This window comes from Podarcis melisellensis (genome assembly GCF_964234715.1).
Source record: "Podarcis melisellensis genome assembly, chromosome: 3".
Lineage (NCBI taxonomy): Eukaryota > Metazoa > Chordata > Lepidosauria > Squamata > Lacertidae > Podarcis > Podarcis melisellensis.
The window spans coordinates 47,946,142-47,967,160 of NC_138530.1; the positions used below are offsets into that span (position 1 = coordinate 47,946,142).

Genomic DNA, 21,019 nt, shown 5'->3' on the forward strand with positions numbered 1-21,019 from the left:
GAACTCAGAATTTAGCTTATGGTGTAGAAAACTTGTAAAAATTTTATTGCAAGCGTGCCTTTGTGTAGAACAAAAACCATAGTCACAAAATTTAGGTCCTCACGTGAACCAAGGAGCCAGGAATACTGATGGGAACATTCTGTTAGGATCCCCACACATGCATTTCCTGAACAAATACAGATAGATAGATATATGTATAAAATTGATCTTAAAAGTTTCAAACCAAATGGTAAACAAAACAGCACCGCACATTTAAATCTATAATTGACATTGTTTAACAGAACATTTTTTGGGAAGAAAATGGAAGCTTGCAACTGAACTGCTATCATTGTCGTGTTGTGAACATAGCCTGATAATACAAGGGTAGCTGAATGCACTTTTCACAACAACAGCACTACAATAGTGTTCTGTACAGTCATTTCATTTGATGGAATGTAAGTTGCAAAGGTGGAAAGAACTAAAAGATTTTTTTTTAAAAAAAAATTGTAGCTCATAGGGCTTCCTTCCAGAACACAATCTCCTCTGTCTTGCCTTTGCCTGTTTAAGTGACAACAAATCCCAATATCTTTTTTTAGTGCCTTGACTGGTGCTATCTCAGCCATAACTTTCTAGTGCACCAAAGGGGAAATTGCAAAGGCTGGCTGTATCAAAAACCGCTTGTAGGGTTTGTTTGTGTTTTTTATGGGGAAAAGAGGACTGAATAACCAGAAACTGAGACATTCCTAAACCAGAACAATTGAAATTGGTGAAGGAAGCTACTAAAAACCCAACTCTTCCTTTCAGATTTCTCAGCACTTCTGGTTCCTCTTAGACTACCTCCTCCCACAGGCCAAGCCACTTATATCAGCCATCATATCATAACTGCTAAGTTGGTTTAGTTTGGCCAGAAAAATATTAATATTTTTTTGGTCAGTTTCACTTTTGCTCTCCAGATTTTGTAAATAAACCTCTCTCCAGGTCAGATTTCAAAGTGGCTACAGAATCAGAGCCCAGGAAACAAAACAAGCCATAAAGTGTATAGTGGGAACAATCTGAATTGAATGTCCAACATCTTCCCTGTACCAATTTTATGAGCAGCAGCTTTCCATGCTTGCGGCGAAGTGTGGAGTCTCTGCTAATTTTACACCTTGATACAGATTAATTTGTAAAGCATTGCTACAAAACTGGGAACATGGGAAGCTGCCTTATACTAAGTCAGACTGTTCATTTGGTCCATTTTGCTCAGTATGGTCTACACTGTCTTTCCAGGGTTTCAGGCAGGAGTCACTCCCAGCCCAGCCCTTACTGGAGCTGCCAGCTACTGAATTTAGAATCTCCCACATGCCAAATAGATGCTCCAGCCACACTTCCCAACACTCTGTCCTTTAGGGTTCTCCATACATGGCACCAAAAGTTCTGATCAGAGGTGGGGGAGGCAGGCTCACTAGCATTTCTGCCCTCTGGAGACCCCTCTGAGTGCTGCCTCAAACTTAGCTGCAGCATTGTCCCTTCCTTGCTTGGGATAAAAGCATCCCGTGCTGCTACCCAATTTGTGCTGTTCCCGTCTTGTCTTCTGCTCAGAAGGATTTTGCCATCTCCCATCATCTGCGCCTAGATAGCTCTTGTCTTCATCTAGTAAACCTCCTGCCCCAGTACAACAGTAACAGGTTATCAAGAAACAGGGCTGTTCTGTTTAAATCATAACACACATGATGGCAAATATCTATTTCCGGAAACAGATGAATAGTTGAAGGAAGTGACATTTTATACACACCACATCTAATACAGTTCTACTTCATAGTGATATGTAGCTATACTTGAACAGGGCTCCAGAGAGCTGTTGATGCCATGTGCAGTTTAAAAAGCCTACCAAGATCCCATTAAGCACAATAAAAAGGTAAAGGGACCCCTGACCATTAGGTCCAGTTGTGGATGACTCTGGGGTTGTGGCACTCATCTTGCTTTACTGGCCATGGGAGCTGGCATACAGATTCCGGGTCATGTGGCCAGCATGAATAAGCTGCTTCTGGTGAACCAGAGCAGCGCATGGAAATGCTGTTTACCTTCCCGCCGGAGTGGTACCTATTTATCTACTTGCACTTTGGCGTGCTTTCGAACTGCTAGGTTGGCAGGAGCAGGGACCGAGCAACGGGAACTCACCCCGTCGTGGGGATTCGAACCGCTGACCTTCTGATAGGCAAGCCCCAGGCTCAGTGGTTTAGACCACAGCGCCACCCGCGTCCCAATAGAATTTACTGAAAAGAAAAATGCAGCATACAGTAAAAAGCATGGTGGCTGATGGGATACCTCTGATATCTTTGCCACAATAGGTTGCCCTATCACAGTGATTGCCATCAATATACCCTGTCTTGATTTGGATGAAATTTACACACATGCCTACATACCTAAATGGCCAAAGTTCAATGCTTGAAAATGATTTGTATTTTCATACTTGCACTAGTGTAACATGAGGGGTTGAGCTGGTACCTCCTGGTCTAAGCACTTAGGGGAGTGTAAGTCGAAAATGGCTTTTAAGGACCAATGATGCTTTAAAAAATCAAGGCTTGCGACACACATGTTAACAAGGAATCTTGGTACAGATATTGTTTTAAAAAGAAATAGCATTTAATAACAGAAAATTGAACTGCTTGAGATCAGCGGGTTTGGGTGCATAGGAATTGACTGTTTAGTTTAAAAATCTAAGTAAACTTAACTTCAAAGGCAGACTTGTGCATATAATAAGTGTTTTTGCAGAGGACGAGTGTTGCTTTCTTGCTTGGAGAAATCTGCCATTGCCTCAGGGTATTTGTACATGGGCCATGGTGGTGGATTTTAATGCTCAAGACCCATTGCAAATTCTCTGGTAAGCTCATGTATCCTAGTCAGGTTGAATTTGTTTTCTAAAGGCAGTGAACTGCAGTGTGGCTATGGATTATTAGCCTTGTGGCCAAAAGAAAAAGGTTTGTTGCAACATCATATGGTACCAGCTCATCAACACTTTTGAGGTTCATCCCAAGATCCAAATCTGGGAAAGTTGGGGAAGACACTGTGTGAGGCTGTGATCAGTGAAGTTTTCTTCTGAGTCAATGTGTCATAGGATTGCGCTGTAAGCCTTAGGAAAGTCTGCCACATCTTTCAAAATCCACAGTAAAGCCTACATTAATATCTGGGATATTGCTCGCTTTGCTACTCTCTTCGAACAGTGGATCACAACTCCCCTTTTCCCCTCTGCTCTTGTCTCTTAAACTTATTACAGGGTTGAAACAAAATTAAAAAATTCATTCATGTAGCACCTTAGAGACCAACTAAGTTTGTTATTGGTATGAGCTTTCGTGTGCATGAACACTTAGTGTATCTGAAGAAGTGTGTGTGCACACAGAAGCTCATACCAATAACAAACTTAGTTGGTCTCTAAGGTGCTACTCGAAGGAAATTTTTTATTTTGTTTCGACTATGGCAGACCAACACGGCTACCTACCTGTAATTAATACAGGGTGTTATTTTGCTTTATATCTGAGAAGGCTCTTTCACAGAGAGTATGAGAAGACACAATGGAAGGAAGACTAAGGAGCTCTTTCAAATCTATACATACTAATAGTTTGTTACAATGCAATGATAAGGTGTTACTTCTAATATATCTGTTATGAACCTCACTGAGCAGCAGTGCTTTTTTCCCCAGGGGTACTCAACGGTATGCGATACCTGCACCTCTTTTTTCTAAAAGAAAAACACTGTAACAACTTCATGGTGAATACCGACACCTTTTTTTTCTAGAAGAAAAGCACTGCTGAGCATCAATATTAGAGCTCACTGTTTAACTTTGAAAGGTATCTATTTATTGAGCAGGTTTAGCCACAGAGCTGTTGCTACAGATCTTCCTCTGGAGGTTGGAATCTAGGAAGGGGCAAGTCGGTCGGTTTTGCTTTTATCTCTTTTTCTTGTATTTCTAGTCTTGAATTAAGTTCAGCGCATGTCTGCATCAGTTTCATTATATATATATATAATGAAATTATATATATATATATATATATATATAATGCCACAAAAATGAGATGAGCCCGCAGTGTGCACATCTCCTAATGTATATTTATATGCAATCTTGCCCAAGACACACATTTTTGCAACATGATTTCCCCATCCGTAAGGCATTTTTAATGCTGTTTTCACTAATGTGCATTTTTATACACTATTTCCTCTAATGTGTGTATTTTGGATTTTTTGTTTGTTTCCTGGTTGGACCACAACATCACAAAATTTGGAGAAGTGTGAATTTTAAAGGATAGCTTCATTTTAGTCATGTATTATTTCAATGAGTGTGGATTATGGTAGGCATGCATTAAATTGCAAACTGAACTGACTTTTACCCCATCCCTATTGGAACCTCACCTATAAGAACATTTCTGCAGAGTTTTATTAATGGCCTCATTTCCAATCACTTCAATAGGCTGTGGCCCTTGGTAGCTCCTGCAGGCAACGATTGCTTAGCCTGGCCACGTTCCATTTTCCTTTCTGCTAGTTTTCTATTTGGAAAGCCTACATTTTGTCCCATTGCAGTGGGCAACACTGAAAAGACTACCAGCCAAAACACTACCAGCCAAAAGAACACAAAGCATTTTGTCTATTCTGAACATAGTATTCAGAACCATAATTTTCTAGTGCATGGAGATCTCACACAGCTTTGGAAGCTCATGAGAAGTAAATATGAATTACTGCAGAGAATAGGCAGCCAGCTGCTCAACAGGTTCAACCCTTTCATCTTATTAGGCTTTCATGTTAGATATGCAATGCTCAGAGACACCTCCAGCTCATATATTGGTAGCAGAAGGCAGTAAAGAAGTACTGCTAGAATGTCAAAAATGGTGTTCTAAGATTCACTAGGATCTTGGACATGGAATATAACTTCTAATGCAAAAAGGAGTGGTCGTAAACATCAGAAATGCCGCCAGATCTCATAAGAAAATTGATGGAAACTACTACTAACAAGCTGTAAGCTCAATTGTGGGCACTTGGCCGTCATATACACTAGATAGAGCCACTCCAATATTCAAGGGTGGATTTGTGAGTGGCCAACCCAGGAAATGTAATTTTTTTAAAAATGCAGTTCTTAATCTTAACTTCTTTTCTCTATTCCACATTTTATAGGGCAAAAAAAGGCTCTTGCGTTTCCATGTGTTCCAGTGAATAGTTCATTAGTGCATTTATTTATTTATTTATTTATTTTTAAAAAGCACTTTCTTGAACTCTGTGACTGGGAGGCGTCATCAAAGTACAAAATGCTGAAACGATGCGGCCTCATCCTGAATCACTGCTGAAATGAGCACCAGAACTGGCAGTCCATACCTGGAGGAAGCACAGGAAGAAGCTAGGAGAGGTCTCATTAACTGCCAGGTCAGATGAGATTCTGCTAAGCACCTGTTAGCAGAACAAAGCCTTCTGTAGGGAAGCATCAATTAAAAGTTCTAAAGTGGCTTCTTTTTGAGTTGCTGCCCTCTTGCTAAACTTTAGGGAGCTATATCCTCATAAATGTACAAGAACGAAAAAATCATGAGATCCCCAAATCAATTATTAAATGGCACAAGAGAACTGCATGTAGGAACAAGGATTTCTGTGGGGTTTTTTAAACCGAACAAAAGTAGTGCCTGGAAGGGATGGCTAGGAAGAGCAAAAAGTGGAGCCCATCAGGTTTATGTTTTAACCCCCCACCATTTAACTGTCAAACATATAAATGGGAAAGGGGGGCAGTCAGGAGTCAGTGTCCTACTAAGCATTCAGAGTTTTCAAAAAAGTGCCCGAACAACACTCATTTTGCCCTTGCTTTAGTGAGCAGGAAGATGTTCCATTCCATAATAATAAACAATAGTCAAAGGAACATCTTAACAGAGCATGGCGACACGATACTCGGAGGATAATTTATTGTGCATGGTGTGTGCCATGACAACTTTTTTTCCATGTTGAATGGCTGAGCTGCAACAATGCCCAAAGGCCCCGATCCAACTCTAGGCCTGAGTAGGATGTTGTGTACAAGCAGCAATTGGTGGGGAGGGGTTGCACCTATGAATGGGTTCCGAATGAGCATCAAAATGTATGGAAAGCTACGTCCAGATGTGTCCCTGTATCAGTTACACATGCAGACGGTTGCTTCCATGTCTCCTTCTAGTGCTGAGCGACAGACATTAGCAGAGGGAAAACCAGTTACCTCAAACAGGCCTTTTCACTCTTCCATCTCTTTGGTCAACTTGACTTTTGTGGCATTCAGCATGTGATAAGAATGTTTCATTCGCTTCTGCCCCCCTTTGTTGAACAGCTCCCAGACACGAGACTGGCAAAGATCCCTGCTGACTGCTTATGTGGTTACTAATATAGCAGATCAACATAGTTACTATTTTATCCAGAGGAAATAATAGCCAAATGCCTGTGTGTGCTTTCCCAGAAGTAAATCCCAGTGCGTTCAGTGGGACCTATGCATAGGTTGAAATCCTAAACAAGAAGGAGGTTTTACAGTCCAACATATAAAATGCTGGTCAGCTGGGAAGGACAGGTTCATATTTGTCATGCTGGCAAAGAATGAGCTGAAACTGTATAGGAATCAACTTGCTTTCCCCAACTCACCAGCATTACAGATGTTGGCTTGCAAGACTTCCATCCTTTATGCAGTATCTTGCAGAAACTCAAGCACACAATAGTGATGCCCTCATGATCTAGTCAGAAATGGAACACTTTCAAATTCTGTTGATCTCAGTGGGAGGAATTTAAATCTATGTCCTGGTCAAATTGTTTGCGAGTAGTCTAGCGAAGATGGATAGACACAGCCCTTTTCAGATAACTTCCTAGCACTTTTGTCTGATTAATTGGGGAAAGAGGGAGAGGAGGAATAAAATTCTGGCTTCATCCCAAAGGCTGACTGAAGTCTGAGTTGGCCACAACATTTTTGTGCAGTTAGATTATTAATACCTTACAGTGCAATCCTATATATATCACTCAGAAATAAGTCTCATTGGGTTCCCGGGGACTAGGAATAGACAAATCAGTTCCAGTTCTCAAAGTTCCTCTTAAATTTAAATCTTAAATTCAGTTCTACATATTCCTGCAACCTGTGATTTTTTAAAATAAAAACCTAATAAAAATTTGTCAGCATTTTAGTATGCATTTCTCCAAATGAACACATTTTTGTATGCAGTTTTAACTAATATACACATTTTTTGGCAAAGCAGTTTCCCCTGATAAAAAGCATTTGCGTATGCTATTTTCATGAATATATGCATTTTTATGCCCATTTTACCCTAGAATATGCTTTTCTGTACACATCACTTGACACAACTGCCCTGCAAAATTCAAAGTGTGAATCTTGGAGGATTACTGTTTTTCAGTTCACATATCGTTCAAAAAAAGTGCAAATTAGGTAGTTTAAAGGTGAATGCAAAATGAATTGAATTCCTCTTGTTGGGGCTTACTCTCAGGTAAGCATGCATAGAACTGAGGCTGAGGACACCCAGATGCAAAGAGCTGAGTTAGGGCTCCGCAAGCTTCCCAGGGTGTTGTTTATCTCCCAAGACCTGACAGCAGAGCAGTGGGCTTTTGCACGCTCTTGGAGTGTTTAAGCTCAAGTTGTATATTTGTAAATGAATGTAAACATTAGAAAACAGCAGTAAACCTCCAGTGGCTGACCTCCTCCTAAAGGAATCCAAGTGCTATACTGCTGGACCTTTTCACAACTTAGAATAGTTGGGTGAGTGTAATAATATATTTTTGAAACGCATTTAGGAAACCATCACACGCCAATGAGTAGAGTGTCTAGGTGGGAACTGAACAATATCTGGCTGCCATTTTGTTTTTTCTCACTCCAAAGCTGTAAAATCTAATAACCAGTGTTAACTACAAGGGAAAAAAAATTATCAGGAGCCAATCCCTGAGGCCAAACTAAGACCTGGTGGAAATTTTTATACAAGAAAAGAATTTTGTTAAAACATCTGACTGGCTGTTGCTATAGATTTCTAGTAAGTATATCTTGATCCTATGACCCACACTGAACTCTGTGGAGTCCTTAATTCCAGTGGGAATTTAACTTGTGTCTATGTAAGAGAAGAAGCATTACTGGTTGGGTGCAACATATTTGGAAGATTATTTAATACAGAAACCTTCAGAATAAGTAGGGAGTCTGCCATGAAGCCTTATTCGCTTCACTCACCTTTCAAATTGGTGCACTGTAGGACTCCAGGGGGAGGAAAAAGAGGGCAGAGGCAGGCATTGACCCTGGAATCAGACACCGCTGAGTTGAGCCTCATTTACTGAATTGAGAAAAACAGCAAGGAGAGCCTTTCTGCATTACTATTTTCTACAGGGAAATTCATATGTGTGTGTATACTCTCTAGTAATCTTACTGGGCTGAGAGGCTGCAAAAACAGGATCCTGTCAGGCTACATCCCTGACTGTGTAAAAAATGGGTGGGTGGAACGTTCTCCATATAATAGTACCACGGTTTTCCTTAAGGAGTTATAATGCAGCCAGATTTCCTTGCTCTATGGTATGGCCTTTAGGAGAGGATGAGTTCTGGGTAAAACAAGCTACCCCTCCCCATCTCTCAGGAATGTTAGCCCTTAAAAACCACTAGTGCCAGTGAGTGTAGAAGAATTCAGGCCCTCCTTGGAAAGCCCATGAATACACTTTCCCAGAGGAGATCCTGCCGCTCTGCTGATGGAAGGTGTTTATACTGAGCTCATGCTCTATGCAAGCGATGGGGAACCTATGGCCTTCCAGATATTTGTGGTACTACAGCTCCCATCAACACTGGGGTTGATGGGAGCAGAGACCAATAGGTTGGCCATCCCTACCTTAATGAAAGCCTTTTATTGTGTCCTCTTGCAACTCTTGGCCACTAGTACCATAAACTTCCAAGTAGCCTCCCTACTCACAATCCACCTATTTGTCACGTTGCCCTTGTGAGAGCTATAGGTGCTTGGATCGTGGTTGATTTCAAAACCTCAGTCAAAACAAAAAAAACTAAGTTAGTTCTTGGTATGAGCTTTCGTGTGCATGCACACTTCTTCAGATACCAATTATCAGATACTTGTTATCTGAAGAATACTTGTTATCTTCAGATACTTGTTATATGAAGAAGTGTGCATGCACACGAAAGCTCATACCAAGAACTAACTTAGTTGGTCTTTAAGGTGCTACTGGAAGGAATTTTTTTTGTTTTGACTATGGCAGACCAACACGGCTACCTATCTGTAATTCAAAACCTCAGTACATGGTTTTTCCAGATATGTAATTTCTGCAAATGTGTAACTATTATGGGAAGTCTCCACTTCAAAGAAGTCTTACAGAACAACACCCTGAGCACACAACAAAACATGTTGAACTATTATTTCCTGCCAGGATTGTGCAAATATTAACTAAAAGGTATGCTAAAACAGTCTTGACCAGGAGGGTGGGGTGGAGGGGTAGTGCATTACATTATGGTCCAAATCCAAAGATGCTCTTGCGCAATAGTGCATTATGTGCTGTCAGCAGTATTTTCATGAAAAATTCAGATATGGGATATGCATCTGCAAAGAGAGAGCAGTGGGAAGCCTCTGGTTCTGCTTCTTTCATTGTTGCTTGTGCTGTGGGATCCTGTGTATGTTTGCAGATACTAAAAGTTAACGAAAAGTTAATTATCTTTTGTATTAGTGTGCTTTGATGCTGGAAAAGAATAGACTGTGTTTAAAATTAAATTAAATCTCTCGCATTATGGCATCACTGAAGTTAGCCTCAAAGCTCACACTGACTTTAAGGCGAAATGACATTAGCTTTGATAGGCAAAGCCACCAATTTCTGGCTATTCCTTTATATTTAAAAAAAATGGTTTTTTTTCTTCCCCCTCCTAAATTATATTCCCTCCTACAATCCAAAAGCATTGCAAGAAAATAAAATCTTCGTCAGTCATCTAAGTCCCCGCTGCCGTTGCCTAACCATAGGCTTGCAAAATAGATTTATACATTTTTCAGTATCTCTGTTTAGCGACCTCTCCGTGACCTCTCGCCAGGCGCTGAGCATCTGCAAACACAGGACACCGCGGATCACACATTTTTAAAAAACTGAATATGCTTTACAGTAATGCCCCGTCTGAACAATTGAGCCACTTCAGTTTGGGAGAGGACAGGGAAAGGGGCCTCATGTGACAATTAACACCCTGTTTAACAAATAGTATTAAGAAACAGCTGCTAACTTAAATTTGCTTCTGATGCTTAAGTGCCCATGACACTCTTTAGGGCCTTAGGGATACTGGTAGGGCCTTCATCAAAGCCCACCACCACCACATTCATGGCTTCCCTGGTCACTATGTCACATGGGGTAGCAGCATGGCTGCTGTGATTGCAAGGTCCTCACTTTGGCGTTCCAGAGTTGTCGTCGTCTTCCTCCTCTTCCCCGCTCCTGACCTAAGCCACGGGGAATGGTGCATCAATGGCAAGGTGAAATATCCTCCAATCCCAGTAGCTCTTTGACAAGTCTCTCGCCGAACTGCACCCGGCTGTACTTTTTCACGTGATAGGCGTCGGACATTTTGTATAGGATGTAGGCGTTGTTTATGGCAATGCTGATGGCAAACCAGAACACTTGCTGCCAGGTCTTGTTTGGTTTATGAGAGATGAAATACCTGGAAAGCACACAAAAAGGGGAGGGGAGGGAATCCAACAGTCATGAAAACGTTTCTGAGATAAGGCAAAGGGTCTGTGCCCTAAAAACGACAGAATCTATACACAAGACAGAAGAACGTTCTGTCTGTCTATGTCTTACACTTAAGAAATCTGGCAATGAATGGCAGTGGGAATAGGGGGTTTGTTGGTTGGATGGTAAAAAAATATATAAAGAAATGACTCTTGCCAATTTCTCCATAGGCTGGTGAACTGGGAGAGAGGACTTTATTCTGCCACAGCAACATAGCCACCAGAAAGGACGGTATTTGTTTGGCAATCCCAGGTTCCTAATGCTTTTTGGACCAACAGGCAGCTTAAACTAGAATGGCAGAGACTGACAAAAATGATGTTTGATATTGCTAGATTTTCTCATAGCGCACACTGGTGCATGGACACTGCTGCTGAAGAGCAGCCCATTGAATTCTGCACCTGAGAAAGCACATTTTGTGTTGCCTGAAAAGCGTCAATGCAAAAACACTGTTCAGTGCCAACTGTTTTCATGTGATTGGCCTTGGACATTTCGTACAGGATTTAGGGATTGTTGGTGACGCTCATTTGACATCAACACAAAACCAAGCCTTCCGTGTTATTGACCCTCTCCTGTGGAATGCTTCTCCAACAGGGATTCCACAAGCATCTTTTGTTTTAACTTCTAAATGTTTGCCAAAGACTTTTCTTGGCAGCCAGGCTTATGCTGACAACTGAGAAAAGTATTTTCCAAAACAGTTGGCTGGTGATAAGGTTTACATTTTTGTATTCATTTTAACTGGTAAACTGCTTTGATTTTTTTAAAATGGATTTTTTTTATAAATATGGGAGAAGATTAAGACTAAACGGTTCCTGATTTCAGTGCCCAGCACAGTACCTTAACTTTGTGCTGTGACTTGGAGAAGTAAAAGGAATCAATTCCCCCGTCAAACATAATTTATGAGCTTTTCTTTTAAACTGCAGTATCCTGACATGACACGTCCTCTCATGACAGTTTTCCTCTCTCAGTACAAAATGTTCTTCAGTCACCTTTCAACAAGCTCCATGTGTAAATAGGTCATGGAAGAGCTCTAGAATTGCAGCCCAGTGAAGTCAGCCATGCCCCAAAAGTTTGTCTAAAACCAGGATCTTCCTATGCGGTGTCTGACTAGGGATGCTTTCATGGTCAACTGAAAAAATCATGTGTGAAATAAACAGGAATGTTGTATACTGGTTGGTGTTGTGAGCAGCAAGATCTTCTGGGGAGATGAGATAGAGCTGCTATTAAATAACAAATTCATCCAAAGGGTTGAACTACACTTGCTTTTCGCTCAATATAAAGGATGACTCAAACACCTTTCTTCTATTTGCTCCCTAATTTGTGCAGACTTAGCATTTGCTTTCAAGCGTGAGTGTACTGGGCACGCTGTTAACTATTTCGAAGGGCTGCTTTCGATTGCTTATATTCTTGCTCTTTCACTAAGAGGCTGAGGGTATTTTGATTACAAAAAAAAATTGCTTCAGGGAAATACTTTAGAAACACACATTCAAGCCTACAAATTTCATTTAAATTGCACAAAATGGGTTCTTTCTTTGGCTGTTTTGAAAAAATCTTCATCCAAACTCCTGCCATGTGCCTATAATGGGGCCAAAACAGAAATCCATAAGGATTCTTATAAAATGACTTTATAGTTGCCTACACACCATTCCTCTCCCAAAGAATCTTGGGAACTGTAGTTCTTAGAGGCACAATTCTCAACACTGTTGTCAAACTACAGCTCCCAGAATTCTTTGGGGAAAGTAATGTGCCTGATGTATATGCAACCTATGTTTGGATATACTTCAACTGAAGTAGCCCATTTATAAGAAGGTCTCGTCTCTCTTTAGATGAAGATAGCATCTTTCTCTCTTTTTTCTTTTTAGGGCATGGTGATGGACTGGTGAAAATAAAATGGCAATGCCATAAAACAAGAACACTTTTTCACTTTTCTACCACTTGTGTATTCCAGACCAGTATTTTGGTTGGGACACACCTACTAAAGTGACCACAGGGAACCATTTTTTGTTGTTGTTGGGGGGTGGGATTCAGTTTCTAAGAGATTGGCATAATGGCCCTTGAAGAAGCAGCCTATAGAAAGGCTGCCCAAATTTGTTTTTGCCAAGTCCTTTCCCTTTCCTGTAGAACCTCGGCCAAATGGATGCCTCTCCACCCCCATGGTCTGCCCCATTTCCCAGCCTGCAATCCTATTTTCTTCACAGAGTTTCCGGTTCCACTGGCTGTCTTTCACAGCTGTGCTGTCACTATTTGTGTCCTTTCTTTTTCAGCTAAGTCCCCAAGAAAAACAAACAAAACAACACTGAAGTTATGCCAAAGAAGACCTGAGTGAGAGCTTTCCTGCCTTTTTTTACTCCATGGAGCAGGGAGGCTCCTGTACTTGGAAACTGCTTGCCATGGCATTTTATTTGAATCAGGATAGGGAACAGCCTCTGAGCACAAAGGCTGGGCTTAACTGTCCCAGATACACCAAATAGCTAGTTCTTCTCTATGAAAAATGGATACTGGGTAGTTCTTTGAGGACTTTATCACTTTAGTGTGCAGGCAAAGAAACCCTATTTTCAAATTTGAAAACATAACATGCAAAACTAGACAGAAAGAAAATACAAGCACTATGCACTTCCTTAAACACTAAACCACAAATATATCCTTTGTAGAAAAAGTTAACCAAAGTAGCCCTCTTAACAAACTATTGCTTTGTTACTCAAGTAGGTTAGAAACCTTGTGAAGAGAGAAGAGTGGCAAGTGTCAACTTGGAACCGTAATTCTGGAAGAGACTCAAGGTTTACCATCTCTGCATACAACATCTATTAAACAGATGAGCCTCTCTGACCTGCATGTAACATGTAAGCTTTAGTCATAATTGCCCACATCCACATTTTATTAAATCACCCAGAGAATGATTAGGGAACAGTTGAGTTATGTGAACATAATTTGGATTTTTGAATGAATACGATGGTCACCACTCTGGTCACTTCTCTCCACATTCCCCATGGAAACAGGGAAGTGCATGTGCACACACTTTGCTCTTCCAAAAGAAACGGGTGAAAGTCAGATCCCATAGGATTAAGCTGAGTCTTGAACGACACATAGAGCTGAAAGAGGAAGTGGGAAAGAGTGCCACACTTCCAACTTCCTCCTTCAGCTCTATTTACTTTTCAGGAGAGAGAGAAAAGTAATCCTCCTCTCCACCTCATGACCAGTGGGGCAGTAAGAGAAGTAGAGGCTCTGATGCCTTGTGGACACTTGGTGATGGCCTTGGCGGTACCACTGACATCACTGGTTGCTGTCTAAGTTAATGGCCATTTCTAAATCTGTGTCATCTATACAAAACTGTAAACAATGTAGAAGAATTGTGTCACATGTTCAAAAGATTTGCTGAAAGATTTCCTCCAGGCTTGTGTGGAAAACTGGCTAGATTTCAATACTGTTGTTACTGACTCTTGTGTTCTCATCTGCTCCTGTACTTATTGCTTGTTCATTGTTTGTAATTGATTTTTTAAAATAAAAAATCTTATCTCACCCTGGTACCGGTATGTGATGACAGGTGGGTTGGAAATAAGTTTAAATATATAATCACAGATTATTTAAACGAATAACAAGACAGGACCATGCTGGTAGCTCCTTTAGGGTGCCACAATCCTGTTCAGGATAAAACAGTGATCCCTTTAGATGGGAGAAAAGGATAGGCTAATTCTGTGTGGAAACAAGTTAAAGCATGGAACAGAAATCAACCATGGTAATAAATAAAACTACACTCTCTAATGGCGATTATCTTGAGTTTGCATGTCATGGTTGCTGCCATTTTACAGTGCCTAAGCTCCATTTTGGGAGCCAGCAAACCTTGCAAAGCAGCCAATTCTACTAATAGTGTATCTATATGTAGCATTTATTTGATTTAATTCTTTCTGTCACAGCCAGGAAGCAAAACTGAATTCTGGCCAGGTTGCCTTTCCCTTCCTGGAATTCCCAATTGAAATGCTAATCAGCTTGTTGCCAGGCAGGGGGGTGTTTGCCAAACTTTGGGTACTGAGTGATTAACACCGTGGCCAGTTCCATTTGGCCTATCGCAAGCTCCGGTTCTGACTTGTCATATAAATGGCCGTAAGCGCGCTTTGCTGAGTTGCAAAAGGTTTACTTTGGTTTTGAAGAGATATGCATTCTACCTGATACCTTCTTGTGGTGACAAAGGTTGAGCTGAAGCTGCTCTGGAACCTAGACACCATGTGGCGGAAACCATCTTGTAACAATCTGAAAGAATTGCCCAGCTTGGTTCCTAGATTGTATGACTAAGACAGTCAAAGATTCAATGTGTTTAAGAAGTCTGTTTGGTGGAAGGTTCTCAGGCTATGAATGACTTGCTCACAAATTTATTGACAGCTACACAAATTATTATAGCTAGGAAGTGGAAAGGGCAAGCAGAATATAAAATGGGAGAGTGGTATAAAGAGGTGTAGGATATGGCTATTAATGATAAATTAACATGTGCCATTAAGGGAAGACAGGGAATATGCTGGAAAAATGATTTTGAGGAGATATTGTAGAATTTGTACTGTTCAAACGGAAGGGGGTCAAACCATTGCAAGAGTTGTTGAAATTTTGGGATGTTGGATAGTTACAATAGAATGTTCTCAGTGGTGGGGTGCACATTTTTATTATTATTTATTTATGATTATTACATCGTCAAAATAAATAAATAAGAAGCTGTCAGTTTCCTCCCTTTAACAGCAGCAGCTGGGTTGTGAAGCAGTATTAGAACCATGGAGTAGGAAGGGGGGGGAAAGGCTTTTTTAAACCCCTTTGACAACTCCACCTCACAAATTGCTGTAGGGCTGTGGAGGAAAACCACTTACAACACCAATGGAAGTTTCCATCTCAGAACAAAAAGGAACAGGCACGGGGGGGGGGGATTTTTTGGCAGAACTGTAGTGCTGGTGAAAGCTTTAAATGCACTGTTTCCCTCTTCCTCTACTCTAAACAAAATTCAAATTCCCCATAGCTTCTCCAAAGTGGGGAAAATGTTAGGAAAACCAGTCATGGGTCTTCCACAGCATGTCTTGAGTCACTTCTGAGTATTTTTATCCCTGTGCAAATGTATCTCAGAACTGAAAAGCAGTTGAAAAGGGTAAAATTTCCTGACCCAATAGTTTTCCAACTACAATAAGCTTTTCACATGGGGGGACATGTAAAAATGTGGTCCCTCAGCTGCAGTGTGAAGTACTACAACCCAGGGAGGGGTGTGCTACGTGCCATTTCTGCACATTGGAAATATGCTGTTTCTATGTGGTAGAAACCAATTTTTATTCTTAGCCACAAATCCACACTGAAGATCAGGGTGTAATTATTGAGGGACAGTGCCTATATGTGGTTCTTAGATAAGCTGTTTGAAAAACATCCCCGCCGTGACCCAGCTCTCTTAGAAGATATTCAGACAAGTTGGGAATGAAGTTCTATGCTTGGCTTTGTTGTCCATGCTGGAGTCAGTGAAGGCAAAGTCAGGTATCTACTTTCTTCTGAAAGTAGTACCCTTATTCCAACAGTATGGCATTCATCCTCAAGTCCCCACCACCCCACGACTTGCTTACTTGCTGTATTTGTCATCATATTTGCAGATATAACTAAGATGAGCAGCAAAGGCTTCTACTGCCAACGGGCAAGGGATCTCTCCACTTTTTCTCTTAATTATGACACCTGTTTCAATGAAAAAGAAACATGTTGGTTGTCACTTGTGGTTAACATGCAGTATGCTCTGATCCTGATAATTATCACCCCTCCAAAGCTGGTGCTATTCCCTTTTTAGGGGGAGGGGGGCAGAATTTGCATGTTGGATGCAAAGACACAGTTAATGTCCTATCTAGTTTGACCCTTAATTGCCCTGGGTTCATAACCTGTTTTGGGGGTCCAGGTCCCACCCCCAAGCAATGTAGCATCTCTGAGCCCTTACCTTGTTGAATTGGAGAATAAGCGTTGGTCAAAAACCGAAAGTAGCCTTTATTGTACCAGCAGATCAAGGACATGTTTCCTTTCATCTTTATCCTATATTGTCCTCGAGACTGAGGAGCATCTGGGTTATTTAGCATAGATGGCGGCAGGCCTGTGCAGTCACTTTTTCTTGCACTTAACAACCCACAACAATAAATCTCTGCAAATGGAAGATGACAATACATATCTATTAGCAAAACTACCTTGAGGTTTGAGAGTTGAATGGAACGGTCATCTCCTGACCTACCAGGCTTAGAGGGGGAAAGGTGGGGCAATGACTTAGTTTCCATGAGGAAATCCTTCTTGTCTCAATAAAGAATGCCATATAAAAGGAAATCCCGGGAGAATTGTGTGGTGAGTTGTCTACTGTATGAATGAGATTGCAATGCATTTCCAAGGGAGAAGACTAACTGGAATGGGAAACCCCAAAGGAAGTGGATCTGCTTAGCTGTGCCATACGTCACGACGGTAAAGGTCACCTTGTCTATAGCAGGAACTGAGAACCCATAGTTCTCCAGATGTTGTTAGACTACAGTTTCCCTCACAATTGGCCATGCTGGCTGGGGCAGATGGGCATTGGAGTCCAACAACATCTGGAGGACCGCAGGGGTTCACTACTCCTAGTCTAGAACATTGCAATTTGACAAATTTAAAGCATGGCATTATCAGACTACGGTCTGAAGTGCCAAGGATGGGTAAGGTGATTCAACAAGATTTCCTGCCATTTTTATTCAAAAAAACTAAAACATAAAAACATAAAATAAAAACCTTAAACATCTTAGCTTTTAAGGACTAAAAGCTGAGTTCTTATAGAGAACTGTCTTTTTTTCCATACTGGCATCTTGTGGCTATATTTCATGTCTAGTGAGGCTTATAGATCACATTGCTGGTCCTACATTGCCCTTGGGGTCCCTGCCAATTCAAGATTCTACAAATCTATTCCTTTTAGTGTATTACAGTTCAAAAATCCAAGCTTTCTTAAGCTCCACTAGAATCTTAAATGGTCTGGTTGAGAAGGAGCCGGTGGGGGAAATTGGATTTGTTCATATTTGTAATTCCAAGTCATTAGAAGGATTTCCAGCCACAGTTCTACGCACATCTGAACACAAAGATTCACATTTTAGTTCTGGGGTCCCTAAATGAAGGAAAGAATTAAGGAGGGTGGAGCAGGTGGATGAACCACTGAGCCTGGTACCAGTTGGAGAACACTAGCTTATTAGTATAATTACTGATAGGCTTACTGAGTTCAAGCGCAAACTCTTTGAGGTTAAGAGAAGGCACAATGACTCCTCTCGACAAAGACTCCATGAACAGTAGGGCCGGCACAACCATAACACTGGACCAGCAGGTGCAGTTCTGATCACCTCTTAAACCTCTTCTATTTGTCTTTCCTGCCACAGTAAAACTCATAGGCCATTCACTCCTACTGCGCAGATCCAATTTTCTCCAGTAGTGTGAAGTCAATGCTATCGAGTTTGCTAAGGGGGCCTTTAATTCAGAAGCACAAACACCAAAAGGTTAGAGGTAATTAAGCACAATCTTTCTTTCAGTCCAGACAGAGAACTTGTAAATGGAGCGTCACCTTACAAAGGGTAATGAGAACCGTATGTCAACCACCTCTCTAATGCAACAGAACAAATGAGGCATCCTAGATTTATGACCAAGACAAGTGACTGCTTTAACAGTGGCGGCAGATTTAGTGCCGGCACATGGCACATGTAACTTACACAGATTCTAAAAAATAAACCTGCGATGGAAGCTCACAGTTGCTAGGGCAGCAGGCAATAAAAATGAAATCCATCTGGGTTGATGGATCTGTTCTGTTTTGTTACGTCCAAATAGCAAGTGCCTTTCTCTTATATATGATATACTTGTTTGGTGCAGGGGTGAAGCCCTGACAGTGACAGCACGGAGGTCAGCCTGGGAAACGACGGAGGGTGGGACTGCCTACAATGCCCCCAGACAGCTGTGTGACAATTTTTTAACGTTAAGATTTTTATGAAGAGATTCTAAAACGCCCCGAGAAGAAAGCAGAACAATGGAAGCTTCTGTTGAAAGGGAAGGAAGGGTTCAAGAAATTCAGATGAGGCATTTCCCTGATTTATATCACACACACCTCAGGACAGGTAATTTGGGCAAATGGTAGAGAGAGAGAATGAAAATAGGGGATTGGGATTTAAATTCGGACTCCATCGTTCCTTTAAAGTGCAAATGGAAAGCTGGAAATCACATTCTCTCAGGTCACATCTGTTTTGACCCAAAATAGAGAGTGACATCTTTATTTGCTCATTTGAGAAAAAGTAACAAGTGCCTCCTAGAGAGACAGCTTAGGTCACCACTACCTGCTTATCTGTCTGCATCTCCCACTTATGGGCACAAGTGAAATCTTTTTAAGTCACACCATATATTCAAACCATTCCGATATCACTTTAAATTTCCCAAACGTTCCTGTGTCCTGAAGTTTTTTTTAAAAAAAATATGGGCAATGTAGAATTAACACAGGCCATTTCTTTTCCCCATTAATTGCTGGAGGATGGTTGCGGGAGGGCGGGGGACAGGAGAAATTCTGCTACCCCTAAAATGCCACAGCAATTAAACAGCTATGAATTGCCTCTGAGGTCCACAGGGATACTCCACAGCAACCATGTTAGCCTGTTTTCAGTTAAACTGTCAAAGCAGAAGCAAAACAAGAGAGCTTTGTGCCCCTGAAAGACCAACAATCCTATTGTTTTGTGAACCGGAGGCCAACCCCCCCCCCACAGGTCAACACGTAGCCCAACACAAACCTTGTTTCTCAAACTCTTCAAAGAGATTCAAGCTGGTGATGCTGGGCCCAGTAAAAATGATGTAGTTCTTCCCTGCCGCGTTCTGACAAAGGCTCTTGGCCACCATGCTGTGGAGCTGGGTTTTGTTCTTCAAAGCATCCAGGCCTTCCGTGCCACTTCCTTCTTTCAGGTGGACATAGATCTTAACAAGCAAGCGGGGGCAGGGGCAGGGGCAGAACAGCAGAGAGAAAAGTCAGTGCGCAGAAAGGCCAGTGGCAACGCTTTCTCGTTCTTCGGGGAGATGAGCTGAATAGTACAAGTGCATACCTAATCAATGCTATAAGGCCTCTTCTGATGGACTGTGCCAAAATGGCAAAATTAACTGGGAAGCTCGGAAATCAAGAAGACAATAATTTTAAGAAAGAATGGGGAAAGTTTATAATTTCTTCACGAGACCACTGTAAACAGGTTAAAACATGAGCAGGATTTTAGTCACACTTGTAAAGTAACGGAAAGTATGGATAATTTAGAAGGATAAAAATTTGGATAAGTACAGTGGTACCTTGGGTTACGAACTTAATTGATTCCGGAGGTCCGTTCTTAACCTGAAACCATTCTTAACCTGAGGTACCACTTTCACTAATGGGGCCTCCTGCCGCACTGCTGGCTCATGAATTCTGTTCTCATCCTGGGGCAAAGTTTGTAACCCGAGGTACTACTTCCGGGTTAGTGGAGTTTGTAGCCCGAAGTGCTTGTAACCCGAGGTACCAATGTATTGATATGCAGTTGTAAATATTATCATTAGGACCCATGGAAGGGATGAGGGGAAGGGGAGTCAGAAGATTCAGAAGAATCTCAATATTTGGAATTGTTTGGGGGGGTTCTTATGTGTTTATACCTTTTAAAAATCAAATAATAAAAATAATAAAATGCTAAGGCCTCTTCAGTCCTGAAGGGGAGCAATCCTATGCACAAGAAGCTGGCGAGAGGCAAACTGGTGTAGCTTAAACCGGTGTAAAGTTACAGCAGATGCAAGTCCTGTTCAGCAGTGGTAAACCTGGCAGAGGTAATTTTATGTTCTATAGCCGGTTGCCAGGCAATTTGATGGAACCGAATGGGCTCAAAATCCAGCCTAAGTTTCTCTTCTCTGGTCCTGCTCCACCTCACCCCCAGAATGCCCCTTTGGAGGGTCTTACTCCAGCCTCAGCTTAGCCAGCTTCTGCTCTGCTCCAGCTGTGCCAGGATGAGGAAGTTATACCACTGCGTCTGAGCCAGGATTGGAGGTTTAATGCTGGCTGAGCCCAGATGTGCTGCAATTCTAAGCTGCTCATCCTGGCCGCTCTTGCCACAGGCTTGCCCCCCTGAAACCTTTTGTTGGAACTGCAGTAAGAAATCCCATCCCAAAGCTGAATTAGCAAGCATCCGTTGCAAGAACCAGCATGTTTAGAGCTGGACTGTTTTCAAAAATCATTAGGTATTCATGCACAGGAAAAGCTACAGAGTTTGAATCGTGAAAGAGACTGATTGTTCATGGTTGTACAAAGAAAGAAAGAAAGAAAGAAAGAAAGAAAGAAAGAAAGAAAGAAAGAAAGAAA

At 41.5% G+C, this 21,019-nt stretch overlaps 1 protein-coding gene across 1 annotated transcript in view; it reads right to left on the reverse strand.

Moving 5' to 3' along the window:
- Nucleotides 1-9,631: 9,631 nt before the first annotated feature.
- The window catches only part of PGBD5 (piggyBac transposable element derived 5), a 64,746-nt gene continuing 53,358 nt past the window's right edge, over nucleotides 9,632-21,019 (reverse strand). The window contains exons 4-7 of the mRNA XM_081906870.1: nucleotides 19,446-19,626; nucleotides 16,622-16,819; nucleotides 16,263-16,368; nucleotides 9,632-10,615 (exon numbers count right to left, since the gene is read on the reverse strand). Coding sequence (XP_081762996.1) covers nucleotides 10,420-10,615; nucleotides 16,263-16,368; nucleotides 16,622-16,819; nucleotides 19,446-19,626 — 681 coding nt within the window. The 3' untranslated portion in view covers nucleotides 9,632-10,419. The remainder of the gene's footprint in view (nucleotides 10,616-16,262; nucleotides 16,369-16,621; nucleotides 16,820-19,445; nucleotides 19,627-21,019) is intronic.